The sequence below is a fragment of the Ovis canadensis genome, chromosome 7 (genome assembly GCF_042477335.2).
Source record: "Ovis canadensis isolate MfBH-ARS-UI-01 breed Bighorn chromosome 7, ARS-UI_OviCan_v2, whole genome shotgun sequence".
Classification (NCBI taxonomy): Eukaryota; Metazoa; Chordata; class Mammalia; order Artiodactyla; family Bovidae; genus Ovis; species Ovis canadensis.
Window position 1 is genome coordinate 112,856,143 of NC_091251.1, and position 24,017 is coordinate 112,880,159.

Genomic DNA, 24,017 nt, shown 5'->3' on the forward strand with positions numbered 1-24,017 from the left:
AAATTCCATGGACAGAGAGGCTACAGTCCACGGGGTCACGAAAGAGTCAGACACAACTTGGCAACTAAACAAAAACAACAACAACGAGGCTTCAGGCTCAGCTCCACTCTCAGACTCACAGCATCAGGCTGAAGGCGAGTATAACTGAGCTGAGAGGCCGCAGGGACGAGCTGGGGGGCGGCAACCGGACCACAGGGAGCGCAGGGGGCGGGGCTTGCCCTTGTCCACGCCCTGCACGGCCACGACCGAGAGAAGCGGAGGCGGCGCTGACTGCGGGGTGTGAGAGTGTGCAGAGGGGTCTTCACCTCTCGAGCGGCTGCGCCGCGGCCCACATCCCTGGCTCTGCGCCAGAAGCACTGAGAAAGCGGCGAAAAGGCGGCGCTGCCTGCAAATTCCGGCGCAGAGCACACACAGAAAAAGCGGGCTACCTGGTCATGGAAAACCTCGTGCAGTCTCACGATATTGGGGTGTCCTTCGCAGAGTCGCAGCGCCGTCACCTCTTTCTGAGTGCTGGCTTCCATCCTGAAAGATGAAGCGGTCAGTGTCCACACTCCTCTTCCCCAGGCTGTTGGGAGTACAGCCCCAGCCCTAATTGTGTTTTTACTTACAGCATATTCAGAATGTGAGTGTCAAAGTGTCAGAAGGAGGCTTTCATGAAAGCAGTGAGTCATACACCCACCAGAACACGTGAAGCATTATTCTTGAGAAAAACGATTATTTCCGAGTCAGGAAAGTGCTTAATCATATGAAGAAATGGATGCCCTATGTGCCTGACAATTTGGTCATAAGAATAAACCATCATGGAGGTAACAGTCACCAAAACGACTAGTTCTCAAAGCTACTTGTGGATTGGTAAATAGTAATAATTTCAGAAAAAATATTTCAAATATAACACGTAATAGGAATGGCAACAGCTGCTGAACTCACTAAGCAAGTCTGTTTAAATAACACCGCCACAAGAAAGTCTTCTAATAACCTCAAAAGCATATCACACTATGATTTATGTCTAAAGTGGATTACTGTCTCAGAGCTAGAAGTATAATGGATCAACTGATGAGCTGAACAGCTAAAACCGTGGTTAAAAACCTTACAACATACTGTTACTTTCCTCTTCAATAAAGATCTGAGAGAATCCACCGACTGGACCAGCGTATGGGAAAGGGCGCACCTTCTGCTGATTATTTTGACTGCGAACGCCTGGTTGCTTTTCCTGTGTACACACTTCCGACAGATTGAGAAACTCCCTTCTCCCAGTGGTGTGTCCTTCAGATCTAGGTCGTAGTGTTGGTAGAATGGAGAGTCCTGAGGGGAAACCAACACCATTTGACTTAAGAAAATGTCAGGCATACACAGGGACAGACAGAACTGCTGAGTCACAGGACGTTATGCATGTGATAAGCAGGGCTGGACGACACTCATAATCTTTAAAACCATCATTAGCTCGTGTCTAGCATCTCTATCACTTATTAAACGCACCATTTTCTACTAAACTGTAAACAGGAGCTCCCTGCTCCTTCAATTGGACGTTGGTAATTTTCTGGGGCAAACATCGGCTATTTCCATTTATTCACTTTTTAAAATTAGGTTTGAGTCAAATGGAAAGTCCAGTCCAGAGTCACGGGACTTGAGAACAGCGCCGAGCGCTGGCATTTAAACCGCGAGCGCTCCCGCGACCACCGCGCCTGTACCTTCAGCATCGCGCTCCTCGCGACGTGCGTCGCCCCGGGGCGGTCCACCCCCACGTGGAACTGGAGCGGGCCCACGACGGCCGCGTTAGGCTTGAAGAGGATGGAAGGGGCGACGAAGGAATAGCCCTTAAAAAGGAAAGGAAGCAGAGGAAGCAGTCGTTTCTCTCCTTTGACTCGTCGCTTTCAGGGCCAAGGCCGTGGGTTCCACCACTGGCTGAGGAACCAAGGCCCCACACGCCATGGGGCAGGGCCAGTGGAAAAGGTTCGGATTTTTGTTAAGACAAACCTAGTTTTACTTTATTTGCAATCCAAAACACAAGGTCATTTCAAATCAAGAGAATAATGCTTTTCAGAAGGCGATAATGCCATCTTCTGGCAGAACTCAACCGATTTAAAATGAAAGGCAGAAAAACACTTCCCTATAGCTATCATTCTTTTGCACTGCTGATAAAAATTTGCTTCTAAACACAACCAACTTCTCAAAAAAGGTACAGTTAAGGAACTAAATGTGACTGAAATGCTACTGGTTTTCAAACCAGCAAAACAGCAAGTTTCACCCCAGTCAGCTTCTCAGTCAGCAGCTGGCGCCCCTACCCATGGGATTCTCCAGACAGGGATACTGGGGTGGGCTGCCATTCCTTCCCGAGGGGACCCTCCTGACCCAGGGATCGAACCCTCATCTCCTGTGTCTCCTGGACTGCAGGCGGGTTCTTTACCTGCTGAGCCACCGGTGAAATCGAAAAGCAATAAAATCAAACGGCAGAATGATGTGCCGAACCAAAAGTGGCTCAGATCCTCCATGCCTCACACTGGGGTTCTGTCCTGATAAACTCGCCACACACTGAAATCAGTACAAGTACAAGAAAACGCATCTGACCCCCTGACCCACCAAGCGCCACAGCTTAGGCTGGGCTACTTTAGCCGTGCTCAGAACACTCGAGGAGCCCAGTTGGGTAAAATCATCGAACACAGAGTCTGCTTTGCAGTAAGTGCTGCCTGATCATGTCAGCTACTGACTGCTGCGCTGAGTGTGAAACACAAGGCTGTGTGTCCAGAGCAACTGCACTGGCCGCTGCTGCTCACAGGGCCACACTTGCTGCTCACAGGGCGCCGTGTCACTGGCCACACTCGCTGCTCACAGGGCACCGTGTCACTGGACGCTGGCTGCACTGGCTGGTCTCTGCAGGACCACATGGCTGCCTGGGAACCAGGGCTCACCACAGCCCCCAGCACTGAGAACAGATCCCACTGCGCACCCACATTCCAGAAAAGAGCAAACTTCAAAGTGTGCTCTGCATCAAATGTGGGTCACTTTTGTACCACCATGAAGTCAAAAAATCCTCAGTTGAACCGCTGTAAACTGGGGACCATCTGTATAATGATGGATGATAATCTGTTCAAACGAGAACCCTCAAGAAACATTCCTTCCACCTGCTATGCGCCCAGCCAAGGGCAAGCCTGTGTCCAGAGACAGGTAAACCTTACTACTGGGGTGCTTCTGGGGGTCAGAGAAATGAAGCTACAGTGCATTTAATAGTAGGAATATTTTATCTTAAGTCTGAGTAAAGATGCTTTCCTGAGTATAAAATCCTTTCTAAATCTTTTTCAAGAGTTGGGAAACAGTTCAGATTATTCACTGAAGATAAAAAAATCAGACAACACTGTTCACACAATATTAAGAATACTTTGTTTGAACAGAGGTAAAGTACTGCATTTTCTACAAAAGAGCCTGAACAGAAATAAAACTTCAGGTGTTAAGTCTAATAGTTATTTACATAAAAAATAAACACACAGAAGATTTCCTCAGTGGTCCAATTAAGACTCCAGTGCAGGGGGTGTGGGAACTAAGATCCCACGTGCTGTGCAGCACAGCCAAAAATAATTAGACATATAAAGAGAGCTCTTAAAAGACGACACACATAGATGACGTCTACTATTTAACAAACCACAAGCTTCAGTTACCAATCTGCCATATCTCTGCATTTAATCGTTTTACAGAAATCAGAGTCCTGTTTTTCAAGGCCAAAAAGATTTCATATGAGAACATCAATCTTTTCTTTGAAAGCACCTGTGGCCAAGCAGCACGGTGCGCCCTTCGCCATTACCTGGAACAGCCTCTCGGAGCTCTGGGGCAGAGCTGCAGGAGAGTAGGTGGGGTCCATTTCTGTGAATTCTTCTGCAAAGTTACTCACATCTAATTCATCTCGGATGACTGGCTTAAAAGGTGCGGGCACTTTCTTGGCAGCTAAATCATCCCAGTTTATTTTCTAAAACAGAAAGAAAATTGGTACAAAGTAGAAATCAACAAAATTGAAATACATTTTTGAAAAATAACAAAGGTAGGTAATTTTCATGGAGCAAGAGACAGTAAAGCACATATTTCCAACCAACAATTAAAAACAATTTCTTCTTTACAAACGGGAGCATGTTTTTTAGGGGGGGGGCAGTTTCATACATGCGATCAGTTTGTGGAAATTTTTATATTATCGTCATAAAACATTTGGATGTCTCAAGGCTGACTGATTCAGTTATGGTGCTGACTGGACTGACTGTTTTTTGACTGCAGTTTACAACTCCAGCTGACGCCTGGACTGGAAGGTGAGCCGGCTTTCCATCCCACTGCCATGGGGTCTCGTCCTGGCCACTAGGGGCACCAGGACACCCCAGTTCACCCTGGGGACAGCAAGAGTTATTGTCATGTGCCTGGAGAAAGGCGCTTAAGCCAGACCAAAACAAAACCAAACCTAGCCTGCAATAAACGGCTTTAAAATAGATGTGACTATTAACTCTAAAGGAACAGCCCTATTTTCAAGAGGCAGTGTTAACTAGCTTTCCTCCTGGCCATTTAGACAGATCAGAAAAGAAACCCTAATCCACGCATTGGTTCATGTCTGTAAGTCTGATTGATGTGACCCTTCTTTTCTCATTCAACTGTATTCACAGGTTTCAACAGGGCCTCTTCTCCCCCGCAGGGCGTAATCCAGGCCTCCTTCCCACCATGTCAGTCACCAGCTGTCTGATAAACTGCTCTCTTACATGATCCAAACCCCACCCTCTGCTCTTCTTTGTTGCTGTTCTCCTGTCTCCAGTCTCTGATAAACTTGCTGAACTGAATCCCACAGTGTATATATATATAGTCTCAATGGATTTGTATTACAGATATATAATATATAATACTTACTGAACTGAATCCCACAGTATATATATATATAGTATATATATAGTATCAATGGGTTTATATTACAAATATATAATATATAATACTGAACTGAATCCCACAGTATATATATATATAGTATATATCTATATATGTATAGTATCAATGGATTTGTATTACAGATATATAATATATAATACTTACTGAACTGAATCCCACAGTGTGTATATATATATATAGTATCAATGGATTTGTATTACAGATATATAATATATAAAACTTACTAAACTGAATCCCACAGTGTATATATATATATATATATATAGTATCAATGGATTTGTATTACAGATATATAATATATAAAACTTACTAAACTGAATCCCACAGTGTATATATATATATATATATATATAGTATCAATGGATTTGTATTACAGATATATAATATATATAACTTACTAAACTGAATCCCACAGTGTATATATATATATATATATAGTATCAATGGATTTGTATTACAGATATATAATATATAATACTTATTGAGCTGAATCCCACAGTATATCTATATATATATAGTATCAATGGATTTGTATTACAAATATATAATATATAATACTTACTGAACGGAATCCCACAGTGTATATATATAGTATATATATAGTCTCAATGGATTTGTATTACAGATATATAATATATAATACTTGCTGAACTGAATCCCACAGTGTCTCAATGGATTTGTATTACAGATATATAATATATAATACTTGCTGAACTGAATCCCACAGTGTATATATATAGTAATAATATAGTATCAATGGATCTGTATTACAGATATATAATATATAATACTTACTGAACTGAATCCCACAGTGTATATATATATAGTCTCAATGGATTTGTATTACAGATATATAATATATAATACTTACTGAACTGAATCCCACAGTGTATATATATATATATATATATATATATATATATATAGTATATATATAGTATCAATGGGTTTATATTACAAATATATAATACTGAACTGAATCCCACAGTATATATATATAGTATATATCTATATATGTATAGTATCAATGGATTTGTATTACAGATATATAATATATAAAACTTACTGAACTGAATCCCACAGTGTATATATATATATAGTATCAATGGATTTGTATTACAGATATATAATATATAATACTTATTGAGCTGAATCCCACAGTATATATATATATATAGTATCAATGGATTTGTATTACAAATATATAATATATAATACTTACTGAACTGAATCCCACAGTATATATATATATAGTCTCAATGGATTTGTATTACAGATATATAATATATAATACTTGCTGAACTGAATCCCACAGTGTCTCAATGGATCTGTATTACAGATATATAATATATAATACTTACTGAACTGAATCCCACAGTGTGTATATATATATATAGTATCAATGGATTTGTATTACAGATATATAATATATAATACTTATTGAGCTGAATCCCACAGTATATATATATATAGTCTCAATGGATTTGTATTACAGATATATAATATATAATACTTATTGAGCTGAATCCCACAGTATATATATATATATAGTATCGATGGATTTGTACTACAGACATATAATATGAGTGGATTTCTCCTAGAATCTAAGACGTCATCCTTGACAGTAAGATACGCCCTTACTTTACACACCATTAAGACAGAAAAGGCATGACCAACTAGAATAGCAAAATCCTGCCCGCTGTAAGCTGCATGCTGATCTCGGGGACCGTGAAACATGGAACTTGCTCTTCGTGATGACATTCAGGAAGTAAAGCCAACGTGAAATGTTTTTAGTGTGCCCTCTTGTGGAGGCGATGGAGGCGCAGTCACTAAATTACAGATCCTCAAACTCCCCAGCTGGAAGGGGTTTTAAAGGTCATTCAGCTCATCCTCTTCATTTGATCCAGACGGAAGCTGGAGCCTGGGAAGCAGAAGGACCCTCTCACCGAGACATCCGCTGGCGGAAGGGCCGCCTCTTGGCTTGCAGCTCGTGCTCCCCCCTCCCTGCGGCTGCAGTGCTCTCCACTACGAGCACATGGTCTGCGCTTGGCTACTGCACGTGGGTTAAGAGGAGCTTCTAAGTAAAGGGGTAACTTAAAGACATCTGTTCTTAGCAGGACAACATTTACTATGTAGAAAGTTGAATGCTATTACAGTCCTCTCCACCTCCACTCCATTTGGGCCTTTGCAAGTAGAATTTTGGTCTTTCCTGAAGTGTCCCTTGGAGAAGGCAACGGCACCCCACTCCAGTGCCCTTGCCTGGAAACTCCCATGGACAGAAGAGCCTGGCAGGCTGCAGCCCATGGGGTTGCTAAGGGTCAGACACGACTGAGCGACTTCACTTCCCCTTTTCACTTTCATGCATTGGAGAAGGAAATGGCAACCCACTCCAGTGTTCTTGCCTGGAGAATCCCAGGGACGGGGGAGCCTGGTGGGCTGTCTGTGGGGTCACACAGAGTTGGACACGACTGAAGCGACTCAGCAGCAGCAGCAGCAGTGTCCCTGTCATTCACAAAGTCAAGGCAATTAAATAACCTAAAACCACTGCTCTAAGCTATAGGAAATCGCTCGGATGTGAAAGCTAAACTGCAATACTCGTGAGTGCAGGGAACTGTGGGGAGAAGGTTCCAGGAAAATACGACTCGGGCTATTTCGCTTGAGCTGCTCAGTGGCTCAGTCGTGCCTGACTCCTCACGACCCCAGGTACCGCAGCACACAAGGCTTCCCTGTCCTTCACTGTCTCCTGGAGTTTGCTCAAATTCAGGTCCATTGAGTTGGTGATGCCATCCAAATGGCAATCTTTCCCAGCACCAGGGTTTTTTCCAATGAGTCAGTTCTTGGCATCAGGTGGCCAAAGTATAGGAGCTTCAATATCAGTCCTTCCAATGAATATTCAGAGTTGATCTCCTTTAGGATGGACTGGCTGGATCCCCTTGCAGTCCAAGGGACTCCCAAAAGTCTTCTCCAACACCGCAGTTCACAAGCATCAGTTCTTTGGCGCTCAGCTTTCTTTATAGTCCAGCTCTCACATCCATACATGACCACTGGAAAAACCATAGCTTTGACTAGATAGACCTTTGCTGGCAAAGTGATGTCTCTGCTTTTTAATATGCTGTCTAGGTTGGTCATAGCTTTTCTTCCAAGGAGCAAACGTCTTTTAATTTCCTGGCTGCAGTCACCATCTGCAGTGATTCCGGAGCCCAGGAAAATACTGTTTCCATTGTTTCCCCATCTATCTGCCAGGCAGTGATGGGACCGGATGCCATGATCTTATTTTTTTTAATGGTGAATTTTAAGCCAGTTTTTTCACTCTCCTCTTTCACCTTCATCTTTAGTTCCTCTTTGCTTTCTGTCATAAGGTGGTATCATCTGCATTTCAGAGGTTATTGATATCTCTCCCGGCAATCTTGATTCCAGCTTGAGCTTTACCCAGCCAAGCATTTCACCTGATGTACTCTGCATAGAAGTTAAACAAGCAGGGTGACAATACACAGTCTTGACGTACTCCTTTCCAAAGTTTGAACAGGTCCATTGTTCTATGTCTGGTTCTATCTGTGCCTCTTGACCTGCATACAGGTTTCTCAGAAGGCAGGTCAGGTGGTCTGGTATCTCCATCTCTTTAAGAATTTTCCACAGTTTGTTGTTAATTTTTGAGCCAAATTTCTGAACAAGGTATCTGAAATAGTTTGTTCAAATGTTAACCTTTTAATCTAAGAAATGTACATACTAAGAATTTTATTCTAAATGTATTTCTCACTATGCTACTGAACCTCTAAAAGTATAGTAATACTTTCTAAAATGGCTAAAACTGAAATAAATGTGTCCTTTTTCCACATATAAGATTCTTATTTTCAATTACTATGTTTTTCTCTATTAAGCATGAAAGCTTACTCTACAGTGGTTTGTTTTGGTATATTTTCATTCATTTTCGTGATAATGTGAAAGCTCAGTTTGCAAAATAAAACTCTGATGGTCCCTCTAGATATAAATATTTAGGTCATGTTTCTTGATAGTATTAAATTATTTAAAAGTCATACACTCAGAGTTTTAGAAATCAAGGTCATTATATTTCAGATTGACTATTTAGATTGAAATAACTAGCCAACTCAGTCTATTTTTTCCCAGTCATCGAAAACTATGGTTTGCTTTTTTTGACTACGCTGAGCAAGCTAGGGTGAGCAGACATGCTGGGGCTCTGCGGAGGGGCTCATCAGGCTTTTGCAGAATAAGAAGAGCACTGTCTCAAGTCCAGTGAGAATCACTGAGTAATTCTCACACATCACAGATGGTCAGCTGAGAAGGAGGCCGATCTTGAATGGCCCCAGGTCTCTCCTGGGAGAGGAGAGAGGAGACGACTGTCTAAGAGGCATAGCACAGTGGCAGTGGCGGCTCGTGAACCAAGGCTGAAAAGTTCGGTGCAAGTCTCCTCAGTCTAGATGCCTCCATTTCCAGATCACAAGTGGACACCAATACTTAGAAACGCTAATCAATTAACACGTAGGAAACCAACTGTTATTAGGATCCTCCCCATTCTCACTCCATTTAAAGAGAAAAAAAGACTACAGCGGTCCTTACCAGTAGAATCCTAATCCTTCTTAAAGGGCTCTGTCATCTTAAACAGGGATGACACACGGAAGCAGAGAGAAAACGACCCTGAAATGCCCGCGGCCACGCGTCTCACCAAGAAGGCCCAGGGCCCTGGAAACGGCGGCACGGAAGCCACCCGCTCAGCGTGCTTCACCTGGAAGAAGGGGTGCTCTCTGATCTCATCTGCGTCGCGCGGACCCCAGCCCAGTCTCTTCTTGGGATCTTTCATCAGGAGACGCTGGATCAGGTCTTTGGCCACAGCACTCATTTCCTGGGGATATGGAGGCTCGCTCTTTAATATTCTCCTGTAGGCAGATAAAACTTGCTGTTAAAACAAACAGAGGGTGAGGTTACAGTGACCATGTTCTTTGCAGAAAGAATTATGGTGCGACGCACTCTGAAATTTAACTATATGTGAAAAATGGAGACGAGAATATTTAAATTGAGATCCCATGAAATCAAATTTCTGAAACTTAAAGAAGCAGAAACAAAAAGTACTGGATTATTTTCCAGTATGTCAATCCTAATGGGAAGTGTTAGTTGCTCAGCTGTGTCCAACTCTTTGGGACGCCATGGACTGTAGCCCACCAGGCTCCTCGGTCCATGGAATCTCCAGGCAAGAATATGTTGAGTGGGTAGCCAATCCGTTCTCCAGGGGATCTTCCTGACTCAGGGATTGAATCTGGGTCTCCTGCAATGTAGGCAGATTCTTTACCGTCTGAGCCACAAAGTAAGTCCATAATGGGAAACTACTATTCAAATATTTAATTAGGGGGAAAATAAAAAAGGCTTGGAATTGGGTTAGCTCTCCTATCTATGGACTAGAGTCTATGATGAAAGCTTTCACAATGGAAACAACTTTAATAAATTTCAGAGCAGAGAAAATTGGCACTCAGGTTTGCAAGGACGAGTGAAACCCCAACCACCCCGTCTCGCTTCCCCTGCCCCGTGTGCCAGTGAACAGAAGGTGCCAGCGGGATGCGGAGGGCAGGGGCCCCAGACAGGGAGCAGAGCCACCTGGAGGAGGCTCAGCCTCAGTGTCTGAAAAGGGGCATCAGAGCTGGGGGCTCTTCACGGACGAGAGCATCCTCCTCATGATCGGCGACGATGAAACAGACCAGGGAGCCCCGGAAGGCACGTGGTGCTGCAGGACAGAGTGGGCTCTGCTCGTCACTGACAGTACGGCCAAGTGAATAAATTAACATGATCATATTTTAAATTCTTCTAAGGTCACAGAAGAAACCAATCCAATCCTAATGTACCTCTGTCCCTCTTAAGAGCCGGAGCAACAGTTAAATGAGAAAAATATAATGGGAGGGGTTGATGGAAATTAGGAAGCTTAACACAGTACATGTGGAGATAAACACTTTCTCAATTATTTGGGCTGGAAAAAGATCCCCTGTTGTGCATCGGAATAGTAACACTGTTTTGGAACAAAAAGATAATTAAGAGACAGCTACAGTGCAATACAAGCAAGAATTCTGGAGCCCGTCTGGGTCAGGTTCAAGCACTGGCTGTGTGACCTTGGAACAGTTCATCAGTGTCCTCATACCAGAGCTTCCACAACTGTTTTCTCAACAGCAGGACCTGCCTAAAACGGGCATCACTGCCGACACAAGTGCGCACCTAGCGCGTGGTGTTTGGCGCAGCCCCGGCAGACGCCAGACAGACGCGAGCTCCTCCCTGCCCCCTCCCTCACCTAAGGAACCCCGAGAAACGGGCAGCCTGCAGCTCGGGGAGTGACGGTGAGACGGTCACTTCCAACTAAGCATTCCAACAGCGCTGTTCATTTCAAAGCTCACTCTTCATCTAACATTCCATCCTGGGACCCTAGAATATTGCTGAAAGAACAAGCGAAAAACAAGCAGAGCGCAGCAGAGGGATTCCCCGGGGGCCCAGTGGTTAAGGGTGCTCCTAACACAGGGGTGCAGGCTTGATCTCTGGTCAGGGAAGTAAGATCCCACACAGTGCGGAGCAATGACTCAGCCTGCAGGCCGCAACCGAGACCCGACACAGCCACACAAATACAATTTAAGAAGCACAGCAACACCCCCTCTTCTCATGGCCCCTGCCCGTCAGGGCTGCAGCATGAGAGAGGGTCCCCTCGAAGGACATACGGCGTGGGCAGCCTGTCCCTCAGGGAAGGCAAGCCTAGCCTGCCCGCGTCTCCACCCTCCTTCTGCAGCCACAAGCTTCTCGTGTGGAAGGACGAGGCTCCGGACTCCCTGCTGAGGAGTGAACCAGGTGCAGCAGGAAGCGCCTTGCGGACTCCTCCGGAGGGTCCTGACTCCTGAGTCACCCACGTTCACTGGAAGTCTGCTCCATGCCAGGTGCTGGGGGAAGGAATGGTCGGTCTTGCTGACCATGCTGGGTTCACAGGGAAAGAGGGCTGGCGAGAGGGGAGTGAGCCCTGACGACAGGCACGGCCCCACCGAGATGCCCAGCCTGTGAGGAGCAGCAGGAGGCGCGTGCACACTTCAGGGCAGCGGTCTGGACACACAAACAGCATGGTGTGCAACCGAGACGGGTGGGCCGGGGGCCACATGCAGGGAAGGGGCAGCTAGATGGGGTGAGAAGGGCATCAGATAGGGAGGAAACGAGTGGAGATCTGCAGGAATCCCTGCCGAAGGCAGAGCTGATGGGCAACAGGCAGAACTCACAGCCATCCTTCCCCAGTGAGGGCAGCAGGTCGGCAACCTGCCGGGTGAGGAGCGGGCCCGGGGGCCTCCCTGGAGGCGGTGGAGGACCACTCCTGCGGGAAGCGCAGTGGGACGGGCTTCTCAGCGAGGCGGGGACGCTGTGAGGGCCTGGAGACGGCCAGAAATGGGGGTGGGCAGGGAAGGAGACGGCAGGCTCAACCCTCCGCCTGTGGCAGGGTGACCTCGGACTTGCCTTCCTCTAACACAGCTTCCCTGGAGTGCTCAGGTCAAGACGGACGTGAAGCATCAGGTGTGTGGTTGCTGTGAAGTTACCCCCGAGACCCGATCTGCACCCACCTCACTGGTGAAGGCACACCGGTCCTGGGGCGTCTCAACTGGTTGACAGCCCAGGACTGTTTCCTCTTGCTCCGAAATGAACCTTAGAGCACTCTGCAAAACCAGAACCGGCTCTGAACCAACAAAGCGCGTCAGACACTCCAGGTGTAGTGTCCTATCATTTCATCCAGGCAACAATCCCATCAAAAGGTTCTTAATATCTTTGTTTCTCAAATGAGGAAAGAAAAGATATACCTATGATTAAAATTTCAACCAGATATTTTAGAGTCTGGATAATACTAATATTCATTTGCAACAATAAGTGATAACACAGCTAAGAAAAATTTGAAAACTAGTGCGAGAATTTGCCTAACTACATGTGAAAATGTATTACGGAACTGTGAAAATGAAACGGTGGTAGACTAAATCAACAGCCGTATTGAGTGAACAGAAGATGCCACTGGGAAAACAGGCATAAACAAAAAGGCACATTGTTTTTCTTTCTTATTTGTTTTTAAAAAACGACCAGCCAACACAGGAAAGGCGGGCATGACGTGGCACGCGCCCCAGGGAGCCAGCTTTCTGGGAGGGAGATGAACAAGGCCAGGGCCTTGCCTTGTAAACTCCAGTGGATCAAGAAATTACATGTAAACACCAAATGAAGTAACATAAAAATCTATTATATAGAAATGAATATAAAATTTGTTCCAATTATGGATGTTTAAGTTTCTAAAAACCCCTATGGTACAAAAGATCCATAACCAATCAGCCAAAGAATTAACGGAGTAAAGGGTGAGGACATCAAGATTAAAATTAAACCTGTGATGGAGGAGGAGGCGGGCAGATATGTAGTAAGCAAGGATGTAAAATATTCATGGTAGAATCAGGGCAGTATGTGGGTGTCCACCGTAGCAAGTATCTGAAACTTCCCGTAATAAAGCGTGACGGAAGCAGTAAAACCAGGGAGCTTGCGCATGTCGTGTCTACTAAACCGTGACAGCCGAGAGCTAGCCCAATTACAAGTTTTCAGTGGCCTGCAGGACAGTGGTTTGTGCTCACCTCCATCGTCCCCATCGCCTCAACCCCCCATCCCCCCATCCCCCCATCGCCCCCATCGCATCACCCCAATTCCCCCATCTCCCCTATCGCATCGCCCCCATCAGCCCCAAAGCCCCAATCCCCTCATCGGCCCCATCGCATTGCCCTCATCGCCCCCATCAGCCCCAATCCCCCCATCTCCCCTATCGCATCGCCCCCAAAGCCCCAATCCCCCATCTCCCCCATCACATCACCCCCATGGCCCCAATCCCCCCATCACCCCCATCGCCCCCATCAGCCCAATTCCCCCATCTCCCCATCGCCCCAATCCCCCCATCTCCATCGGCCCCATCGCCCCAATCCCATCTCCCCATTGCCCCCATCAGCCCCATCACCCCAATCCCCCCATCACCCCCATCGGCCCCATCGCACTGCCCCCATCAGCCCCATGGCCCCCATCACCCCATCGCCCACGTCCATAAGACTGCTGCTTTTCCCACACTCTAACTTTCCCTTTATCTTTCTTCATGGAATTTGCAGACCATCACGTCTATCTATCAGTTATCTCTCCCAAATAACATGTGCATTCAGCGGGAGTAGCGGTGTCTCTCTCCAAAAAGCAGTCTTCCTCACTCCTTCATTCTGTGGCGCCAAGAGCGCTGCTCTGGCCCAAAGCAAGTCCTGCACAAACGTTCACTGCAGCAACAGACGCCTAACTGTTCTCCACTTACTAAACCAGGAGCTTTCTTCCTCAGTCTCAATCAGTGCGCGTGTGCACAGTCAAGTCCAACTCTGTGCGACCCCATGGGCTGCAGCCCGCCAGCCTCCTCTGTCCACGGGATTTCCCAGGCAAGAACACTGGAGTGGGCTGCCATCTCCTCCTCCAGGGTAATCTTCCCAAACCAGGATCAAGCCTGGTTCTTTGCCACTCGAGCCAGGCTTGCAGATAACCTCCTAACTGCTTCTGCAGAAGGCAGGAGACCGCTTGATTATTTCTGTTTGCTGTCTATAAGTTCACAGTCTTCCCCATGTCATTGCTGACTTTCACTTTCTGGTTCCCCAGTGGTCCCAAAATGACAGAATCACTTACGTGCCTACCTGAGTTAGAAAGACATCGCTACACTCCACTCACTCTAAACTGCTGTTCAACATGAGCGGAACAGTAAAGCGTCTACTCAGTGGAATGACACATAGCCAGTACAAGATCGCGCTCACGAAGAGTCTGTCATTCGAGAATGCTCAGAAACCTACACAAACACTGCGAAACGGGAGGTCGTATTTCCCGCGCGAGCAGAGCATCACTCAGGTGGAGGAGGTGGACAGGAGGCGCTTCAGCCGTGCTGTCTCTGGGCGTTCTCATCACTGTTTCTCCTCAGGCATGCTGTGCGCTGCGGTGGACACTCCTTTTAGGTTAGGAGTAATAAAACGACCTTCATTTACAAGGTCACGGGCTTGCAGACAGCCGTCCACAGGCTCGTGAGGACTCCACGGGGCCTCCAGGCTCTGGCTTGTCCCCTCACCCACACTCCAGGCCACCCTGCAGTTCGATCAGGGCATCCCTGATGCTCCCAAACCCCCAGGCCCTGTGCCCCCTGGATTCCCACAGCACTCCTCTTCCACTCGGCCCCCAGTCAACACCGTCTCCCATTATCAACCGTCATCTAATTATTCCATATTTCCCAAATAACACGTAAGTTTTCTCGGGGCAAGAACTATGTCCTTCTATTTCTTTTCCTCTCAGGAGTGAAAAATCACTCACTGAACACTCCAGAGATGAATGAAATCAATCCTACTGCTGTCTACAGGCCAGCCCTTCCCAATCCTTCACCAGAAACAAGCATCTGCCTCACCAGGAAAGAGCACAGCCTCGGGGAACCAAGCGCCACCCTGGAGAGAGCATAACGCCGCTTCCGGTCTCTCACCTGCCTGTAGACAGCACGTGCTGCGACCGACCTTTCAGGGCTGCAAGGACCCAAGGACATGGCGCAGGTGACGGGGCACGGGGCTGGCCTCGGGGGCCCTCAGCCCACGACTCCAAAGGAGCACGCCTTCTCAGGGCCACGGAGCCGGCTGCCCCGGGGGGACCGTCCCACACCACCACTTGCTTCTGCCTGTTACGGAGTTCTTTCTTGACCCTCCTACCCTGTATCTCCAGAGGCCACGTCTGCTGGATAATTAAGAATAACGCATGCAGGACTTCCCTGGGGCTCTCAATGCAGGGGCCCAGGTTCCGCCCCTGGTTAGGGAACTAGACTGCACATGCCGCACCTAAGGGTTCACATGTCACAACTGAAAAGAAAAAAAAGACCCCACCCGCTGCAATCACAGGCCCCGTATTCCACGATGAAGACTGAAGGCCCCGTGGGCAGCAGCCAAGACTCGGTGCAGCCAAATAAACAAATGCTAAAAAAAAAGAAAAGAAAAAAGAAAAAGAAGAACAAGATGAGATTCTTTGGCTGGTGCCCTTGCCCGGGCTCCAACACTCATTGGAAGGACAAATTTTTACCTAAACCAGGGATCTTCAAACTTTTTTGTGAAAGGCACATGGCGGAGAGACGCCCAAGATCCCAACAATCGCTCTTCTTCATGTATCCACAGCCTCGTGGCAGGCTGGACCTGGCAGCTTTGTTACAACCACAAATGTATAGCAAAGATGGGAGATGGTGCACTCAGCATCAGGCAACAGAACACCCCGCCTTCCCAGCAGACTCTCCGCTGCCTGCTTTGATGAAGAAGCTGCCGGGCTGCAGGGGCCCCCACCACAAGGACTGAGGCTCACAGTCCTACAACCCAGAGGAACCGAATCTGGGAACCACCACCTGTGCCTGGAAGCAGACCCTTCCCCAGGTGAGCCCTGAGACACTGAGAGCCCAGCCAACACTCCGACTGCAGCCTGCGAGTGACCCTGACGTGCAGGACTCAGCTAAGCTGTGCCCAGATTCCTGATCCACAGAAACCCTGAGGTTATAAATGTTTGCTGTCTTAAGCCACTGGTTTTGAGGTCATTTGCATGAACGTGAAAAGTGAAAGTGAAGTCACTCAGTCATGTCTGACCCTCAGCAACCCCATGGACTGCAGCCTACAGGCTCCTCTGTCCACGGGATTTTCCAGGCAAGCGTACTGGAGTGGGGTGCCGAGTAATAACAAGGCCAGACAGCGCATCCTTCCAGCTCTGGAAGCTGCAGGGCTTCCGGGGCAGCTCCTCAGTGCTGCTCCAGCACAGAGGCAGCCAGACAGGACACGCAAGTGGACACCCGAGCCGCGCTCCAATAAAGCTTTCCTGATGGACACCAAACTCAGACTTCACACCATTTTCACATGGCACAAAGTATTGTTCACCTTTTCATTTTTTCTTAGCTCACAGGCCACACAAAAGCAGGGAGCTGAATGGATTTGACTTGCAGGCTGTAGTTTGCCAACCCCTGACTTAAACAACACAACTAGAGTCTGTTTAAACCATGATTTTGATAACCCTTAGACCTGAATTTATATGAAAATATGCTTGTAACAGCACAATGAAACATGAATAAAATACACTTTACTGGCGGATAATAAAAAACACATGAACATCTCCCGGCGTATAGTTTGTAAATGTCCAAGTCAGAGAGAGTGAGACAGAAACAACGCTGCCGGAGACGACAGAAGAGCTGCCGAGAGAACTCCACGGCCTGGTGCCCAGGTGAGAGGAGGCCTAACTATCCTGACCTACGCAGCTCCAGGCAAGGGAGCTTGCAGGGCAGGCAGAAAAACTGCCAGGAGACGGTGGCTGAGGGCACCCGTGGGGCAGCAATGCACGCCCGGGTGAGGCGGCGCCACACAGAGGCAGTGAAAGCGGCGGGAAACACACGTGTCAGAAAAGCATGTGCTACATGCGTGAAGCAGAAAGAAGAGCAGATGCACAGGAAAGCCAGAGCAGGCACCCAGATCTGGGCGCTGGAAGCTTAACTTTTACTCAAACGGTACCGAGGGGTGAAGCAGCTAGAAATGATTCACATGAACAGTTAAGAGAACAAGACCCACCCTACATAAAACTAGCGTCCGAGGCCTCACGCAAGGTCTGGAAGAAACTATAGAATTACTTTGTTCTTTAGTGCACGTGGCCCAGGACTAGGATTTACGTGCAGAGGTTGCTGCTGCTGCTGAGTCGCTTCAGTCGTGTCCGACTCTGTGCGACCCCATAGACAGCAGCCCACCAGGCTCCCCTGTCCCTGGGATTCTCCAGGCAAGAACACTGGAGTGGGTTGCCATTTCCTTCTCCAATGCATGAAAGTGAAAAGTGAAAGTGAAGTCGCTCAGTCGTGTCCGACTCTTAGCAACCCCATGGACTGCAGCCCACCAGGCTCCTCCATCCACGGGATTTTCCAGGTAAGAGTATTGGAGTGGGGTGCCACTGCCTTCTCCAACGTGCAGAGGTTAGAGGAAGCTAATTTCAACTTCTCTTTAAGGAGGGAAAAATTCTACCTGCTAAAGTTAAAAAATGGAAGGGGATTCCTTGAAAATACCTTATACAACAGTGTTATCTGTTCACTGATGGCTCAGACAGAAAAGAGATGACCATCTGGGTAAGTGGTGAAGGGATTCCTATACCAGGGAGAAAGCGCTCACCTCATTCTAAATCCTTATCATAGTTTGCAATCTGATAACGAGAAAAACACATCTGTCTTGACTTTAGGCTACCTGTAGATAACAACAGGCAAACAGATAATTTGGATAATACATTATTTTGAAGCATCTCAAATAAAAACTGAAGGAAGCATGCAGAGATGGGGGAGGAGTGCAGTGAGTAAGGGACGGAGGGGCTCAACGGCCAGAAAAAGCGCTGGCAGCCGAGACATCTGGAGGCGAGGCAGCGACGCGCTCACCTGCATGGCGCACATTTTGTGAAGAACGGGCCACTCATGAAAGAGTTTACTCCAGGAGAGACGGTCAGGATGGCTCTCTTGGGAGGAAAAAGTAATGTACGGTGATTCAGCTATTACACTCTTTGTAAAGGTGTAGTAATGAAACAAAACCAAAACCCCATGGATCACAGGTTAGCACCAAGCTTTGAATAAAATTGTTAATAACAAGACAAAGTGAATAATTAATGGATTAAAGGGAAGGAATCCTATTTAAATTCTTGAGAAATCTACTCTAGTTTTAATATTTTAGATAATCTGATTCAGACTCTTTCTCTTGCTACAATCAGAATGCCAACTAACTGATCTAACGGCAATAAAAACAATTTAAATTTGAGCATCATCTGGTTCGGAACACTCCTGCCATAGAGACCAGCAACACGCTGTCTCTTTAGAGGCAGAGCTGTGGTGGGAACGAACCCCGTGAGGGAAGACTGACTGTGCGCGCGGAAGCAAAGAGGGAAGACTGACTGTGCGCGCGGAAGCAAAGAGGGAAGACTGACTGTGCGCGCGGAAGCAAAGAGGGAAGACTGACTGTGCGCGCGGAAGCAAAGTGGGCGCCAGTCGGAGGGGCCGCTAGCAGACGCTGTCAGGTTAGCTGCACCCTTTTGTGCACCACCACGACGGGTGTGGCCTTGCACGGGACCTAAATTATCAAGACTGTGGTCAAGGTTTCCTATACTTCGGAGGCATTCTCAAACTGTCCAAAAACACATTTAAAATAAGCAAAGTCATGTTGAGAATTTTAATAATAGGCACGATTTAAATTTGATTTTAACAAATATTTCTCATCACTTAGTTCTGATATTAAATAAGCCAGAATAGTGAAAAATTATTTCTTAATCTATCCTGTAAAAGGCACATTCTAAAAAATTTAGCGGTTTTGCTGAAGTAAAATTGAGGTATAACAAACTCAGCATGTAAAGTGCACAATCTGATAACTGCAGTCACACACACACACGCACACTCACACACACGTGCGCACACACATGCACGCGCACACACGCACGCACGCATGCACACACGCGTGCACACACACGCGCGCACACACACACACGCGCGCGCGCGCACACACACACACAGCTGTGAGCCCACCCGCACTGTCCAGGGCACGGCCGCCCCCATCACCTCCGAGGCTCCTGTGTCCCTGATGCCACTCCCACCCTCCCCCATCCAGCCCCTCCGTCAATTCCCGCACTGGAGCCAGTTTACACGCCCACAGCCTCTTGAGTAGAGGGGAGCGTGGGTCCCCGTGGAGGGACCCTGAGAGCTGACTGTGCGTCTTCCTCCCAGCCCTCCCGCAGAGTAACCGCTCCCGGGGAAAGGGGAACGTCGGACCTTCCCGGGCCTCTGGCCTCTGGCCCTGAACCGACATGAATTCCCGGAGACCCATTGGCCAGAGAGGGGCTTTCAGTTCAGTTCAGTTCAGTCACTCAGTCGTGTCCGACTCTTTGCGACCCCGTGAATCACAGCACGCCAGGCCTCCCTGTCCATCACCAACTCCCGGAGTTCACTCAGACTCATGTCCATCGAGTCCGTGATGCCATCCAGCCATCTCATCCTCTGTCGTCCCCTTCTCCTCCTGCCCCCAATCCCTCCCAGCATCAGAGTCTTTCCCAGTGAGTCAACTCTTCGCATGAGGTGCCCAAAGGACTGGAGCTTCAGCTTTAGCATCATTCCTTCCAGAGAAATCCCAGGGCTGATCTCCTTCAGAATGGGCCAGTTCTAGCGCAGGTCCATCTCCACAGTGGATGCAGCCATCCCTGACCTCATCCTGGGATTCCCGCCCCAAGGTCGGACGCGTAGCTGGGACAGACACTGGGCAGCTGGCGGGAGCCCGCACTGGCGCCCCGATCCGAGTGAGGGCGGCTCCTGCAGGAAGGGCCAAGCGGAGGCCATCAGAACCGCCTCCACCCGGGGAAACGGCGAATCAGAAAGCGGCGAGTCAGAAAGCGGCGCGGGACCTCTGGGGCTGCTGAGGCTCGCGCTGCCAGCGAGGACTAGACGCCCGCCTGGCCCGAGCAGAAGACAGCGGATCGTTATAGATTTAGCCAGCTGGGAGCTCTGGGTGCAGCTGCTGGACCAGATGTGGTTTCATTGCTTGAGTAAATAAATACAAGCTCTGGTTTTTCTCCACCCTGTCCATCAGTCCCTCCAAAAGGCACTCCTCTCGGCTGGGAAAGCCAGCCATGTACCCTCACCGTCCTGCCTCCAGGCTTAGCCGTTCTCCAGCCCTATGTCGTAATTCAGTCCACAAAGCTCTCGATTGCCTTTCTTCTTCACAGACAAGCACGCTGGCCCGCTGCATCGGTGGCTTTAGGCTGACTGGGCCTGGTGAGCAAGAAGTAGCGACGTCTTGAGACTTACTGGTGAGCCCGTGAGTGACACAGGGTGGGGATGGATCTGCCTCAAATCCAGGGGCCTCCTCCGCCCTGGTGGGTTTTTAGGAGTCCAGCGGTGCAGGGCACCTCGAGACAGCTTTGCCAAGGTGAAGGGGGTGATGGTGCAGCTGGCCTCTCCCACCACCAAAACAAGGGGCATGATGCCCGGCAGGCCTCAGGATGTGGGAAGCGGCATATTCATCGCTGGGTGTGTTACTCCGGACAGTTTACCAAGCGACTTGAAGAGCTGCTGTTGAGTGGAGTCCAGAAGAAGAGCAGGTCCAGGCCACTGTGAAGCTGCTCTTTCACTTGGATCCTCTGCTTCAGCAGGTCCAGGCACGCTGGAAGTGGCAGATAGGTGCTGTTTGGAGCCTTTGCCAGCCCTGAGTGGTGAACTAGAGCACTAAGGATTTTGCAGCAAATCCCTGCCATCTTCTGAGGATAACCACTCCCCTTTTGAGAAAGAGCTCTTGGTCCACTACTTGGCCTGAACATTTAACTCTGGGCCCCCAAGCTGCACGCCACCCGAGATGCCCACTTATCTGGTCCATCAAGCTGTGGAGTTGGGAGTGCACAGCAATACTCCACCATCAAGTGGAAACAGCAAACACGAGGCTGGACTGCACAGGCGCTGAAGAAGCCACGCGCCGCGTCGAGAAGCGGCCTGAATGCTCACGGCCCCCTTCCCGGCTCTGCCGCCCTCTCTCCACCAGTCTGCATCTATGGATGGCCACACTGGGAGACCCTGCCGTGGCTGAGAGGGGCAGAAGACTCAGGCTTGGCTCACAAACAGCTCTGCACGACATGCAAGGTGAGAGCAAACCCTCCCAGTGGGCCGAACGCCGAGCAGTGCACCTAGTCACTCACTGCACCTGCAAGGACAAACGGCCAGACGTGTACTTTCTATTCATTAATGGGTTGTGGCCAGCAATTTGGCTGGTCAGGGACTTGGAAGGAGTATGAATGGGAAGTTGGTGACAAGGAAATCTACCTGACAAACGTGTGTGGGGGAAAGCTTTGTTGACAGACCTCTCTGGGCAAAAATGGGAGGTATTTGTGTACTATGTGAGTGGTCACTGCAGGGTGACCTGAGCAGTGCAGGATTTTACCAGTCAAATGCATATGCTGGCCTCTCTCCAGCAAACCCCGTCGTCAGCCAGTGGACTCATGGGCACAGGGACCACGGAGGCGAGGCTGGAGCTGAGGTCTGGACTCAGCAGCAGGATCCCCACTCCCCAAGGCTCATCGGGCTTCAGGCCGCTGCCTGGAGACCAACACTGCGCACCTTGCCTGGGCCAGCGCCCAGGGTCAGCAGCCAGCTTCCAGGGGAAGGCTGATTACACCGGATTGTTGTCATCATAAAAGGGACAGATTTTCACTCTAACTAGAGCAGGCACTACGGATGTGGACTTCTCCTACGAGCAATATTTCTGCCAAAACTGTGACCCACAGGCTCAGACAGTTCCCTGTGCACTATCATGGTGTCTGGAGAGCTCTGTTTATGATCAAGGAACTCACTTCACAGCAAAAAAAAGTACAGCAATAGGCCATGCTCATGGAGCTCACTGGTCTCAACCATGCTCCGCAGCCTTCTGAGGCAGCTGGCTTGGTGTCGTGGCGGAGTGACCATTTGAAGACTCAGTTACCGTGCAAGCTAGGGTGGCAAGCGTCTCCAGAGGCGGAAACCCCAGAATCGCCATCCAGCACGTGGTGCCGTTTCTCTCATAGCCAGGATTCATGGGTCCAGAAATCAAGCAGCAGATGTGGGAGTGGGGCCACTTACCTTAGCCACAGTGATTCACTAGCAGAATGTCTGCTTTCTGTTCCCAGGCCTTTATGGTCTGCTGGCCTAAAGGTCTTAGTTCCAGGGGAAGTAATGCTTCCTCCAAGAGATTTAGCAGTGACTCCACTGAACTGGAAATTAAGATGGCCACCGAGCCGCTTCCTCACGCCTCTGAAGCAGAGGCGGCGGGGGCTGTGCCAGCGGCTGGGATGAACGGCCCTTGCTACCACGGGCTGCTGGGCCACTACTCCACACGGGAGGCCAGGAAGGGCACGCCCGGACACAGGAGGCACATCAGGGCCGCTGTTGCTGTCGCCATGCCCTGTGACGGTCCACTGAAAACAACCGCAGCTCAGCGCAGCCAGGACTACTAACGGCCCAGACTCTCTGGGAATGAAGGCTGCGGTCATCCCACAATCTGAGGAACTTGCTGAACGCACAGGGAATGCAAAGTGGGTGGTGGGAGACGGCAGTTACAGATACCAGCTATGACCCCAGGTTACACAGACTCTACAGACCGGTGACAGAGACCCCGTCTCTATGTAACCAGCTACAGAAATGGGGGCTTTACTGACAGGAGTGTTTCTTCGCTGTTTTGTTACGACTATGTGTGTGTATAAATAGGTGTTTGTTTTTCCCCCGCCTTATTCCTTCATATATACAATAAGATCCGCTGACTTTGCACCACAGTATTTAAGTATTTTAAGTTTATACTCTAGTATTTAAGTTATGGGATTTCAAAGGGAAGAGCGAGCATCACCGTACCGCTCAAGGACTTGCGTTCTCTTCTGGGGAAGGGTAGCTGGTTGGCAGTAGAGCCATATTATGTTAGGTGGAATTACAATCTTGTTATTATCTTTATTTGGAGATCAAATATAGTTTAAGAAGATGCAAATGGCGGTCAAGGTGATGGGGACGGGCTTGTGATGCTTAACTCGAAGTGTCACGTGACTGGGCCACTGGTTGAGAGTGAACATTATTTCTGGGTGTGTCTGAGAAAGTATGTCTGGATGAGGCTGGTATTCGAATCTCCTTCCCAATATGGCGGCCCAGCCACTTACACAGGCGCCTGAACAAAAAGGAACGCGGAGAAGAGGGTCTGGGCCTTCCGGCGTGCCTGCTCGACCTGGGACACTGGTTTCCTGCGATTCGCGCCCCTGGCTCCTCTCGCTCGCAGGCCGTCGGGCTTGGACACACTGGTTTCCTGCGATTCACGCCCCTGGCTCCTCTCGCTCGAAGGCCGTCGGGCTTGGACTAGACTTGCTGCAGCTCTCACAGGCCTCCAGCTTTCAGAGGGAGGTAACGGGCCTCTCGGCTGACATAGCCGGGTGAGCTAACTCCGTATTTATGTGTGTGTGTATCCCGCTGGTACTCTTTCCCTGGAGGCCCTAATACGGTCAGTCGCTTTTTTGTTGAGTCATTCCAGGGAGCGTACAGAGCTACCTCACTG

The 24,017-nt window shown here is 48.7% G+C and overlaps 1 protein-coding gene across 9 annotated transcripts in view; it reads right to left on the minus strand.

Annotated features, from left to right (window-relative positions):
- The window catches only part of RPS6KA5 (ribosomal protein S6 kinase A5), a 189,873-nt gene that overhangs the window by 18,196 nt on the left and 147,660 nt on the right, over nucleotides 1-24,017 (minus strand). For all 9 annotated transcript variants that reach the window (XM_069597268.1, XM_069597267.1, XM_069597275.1 and 6 more), the window contains 5 exons: nucleotides 9,647-9,797; nucleotides 3,794-3,955; nucleotides 1,689-1,814; nucleotides 1,169-1,302; nucleotides 429-522 (listed from right to left, as the gene is read on the minus strand). In XM_069597268.1, coding sequence (XP_069453369.1) covers nucleotides 429-522; nucleotides 1,169-1,302; nucleotides 1,689-1,814; nucleotides 3,794-3,955; nucleotides 9,647-9,797 — 667 coding nt within the window. The remainder of the gene's footprint in view (nucleotides 1-428; nucleotides 523-1,168; nucleotides 1,303-1,688; nucleotides 1,815-3,793; nucleotides 3,956-9,646; nucleotides 9,798-24,017) is intronic.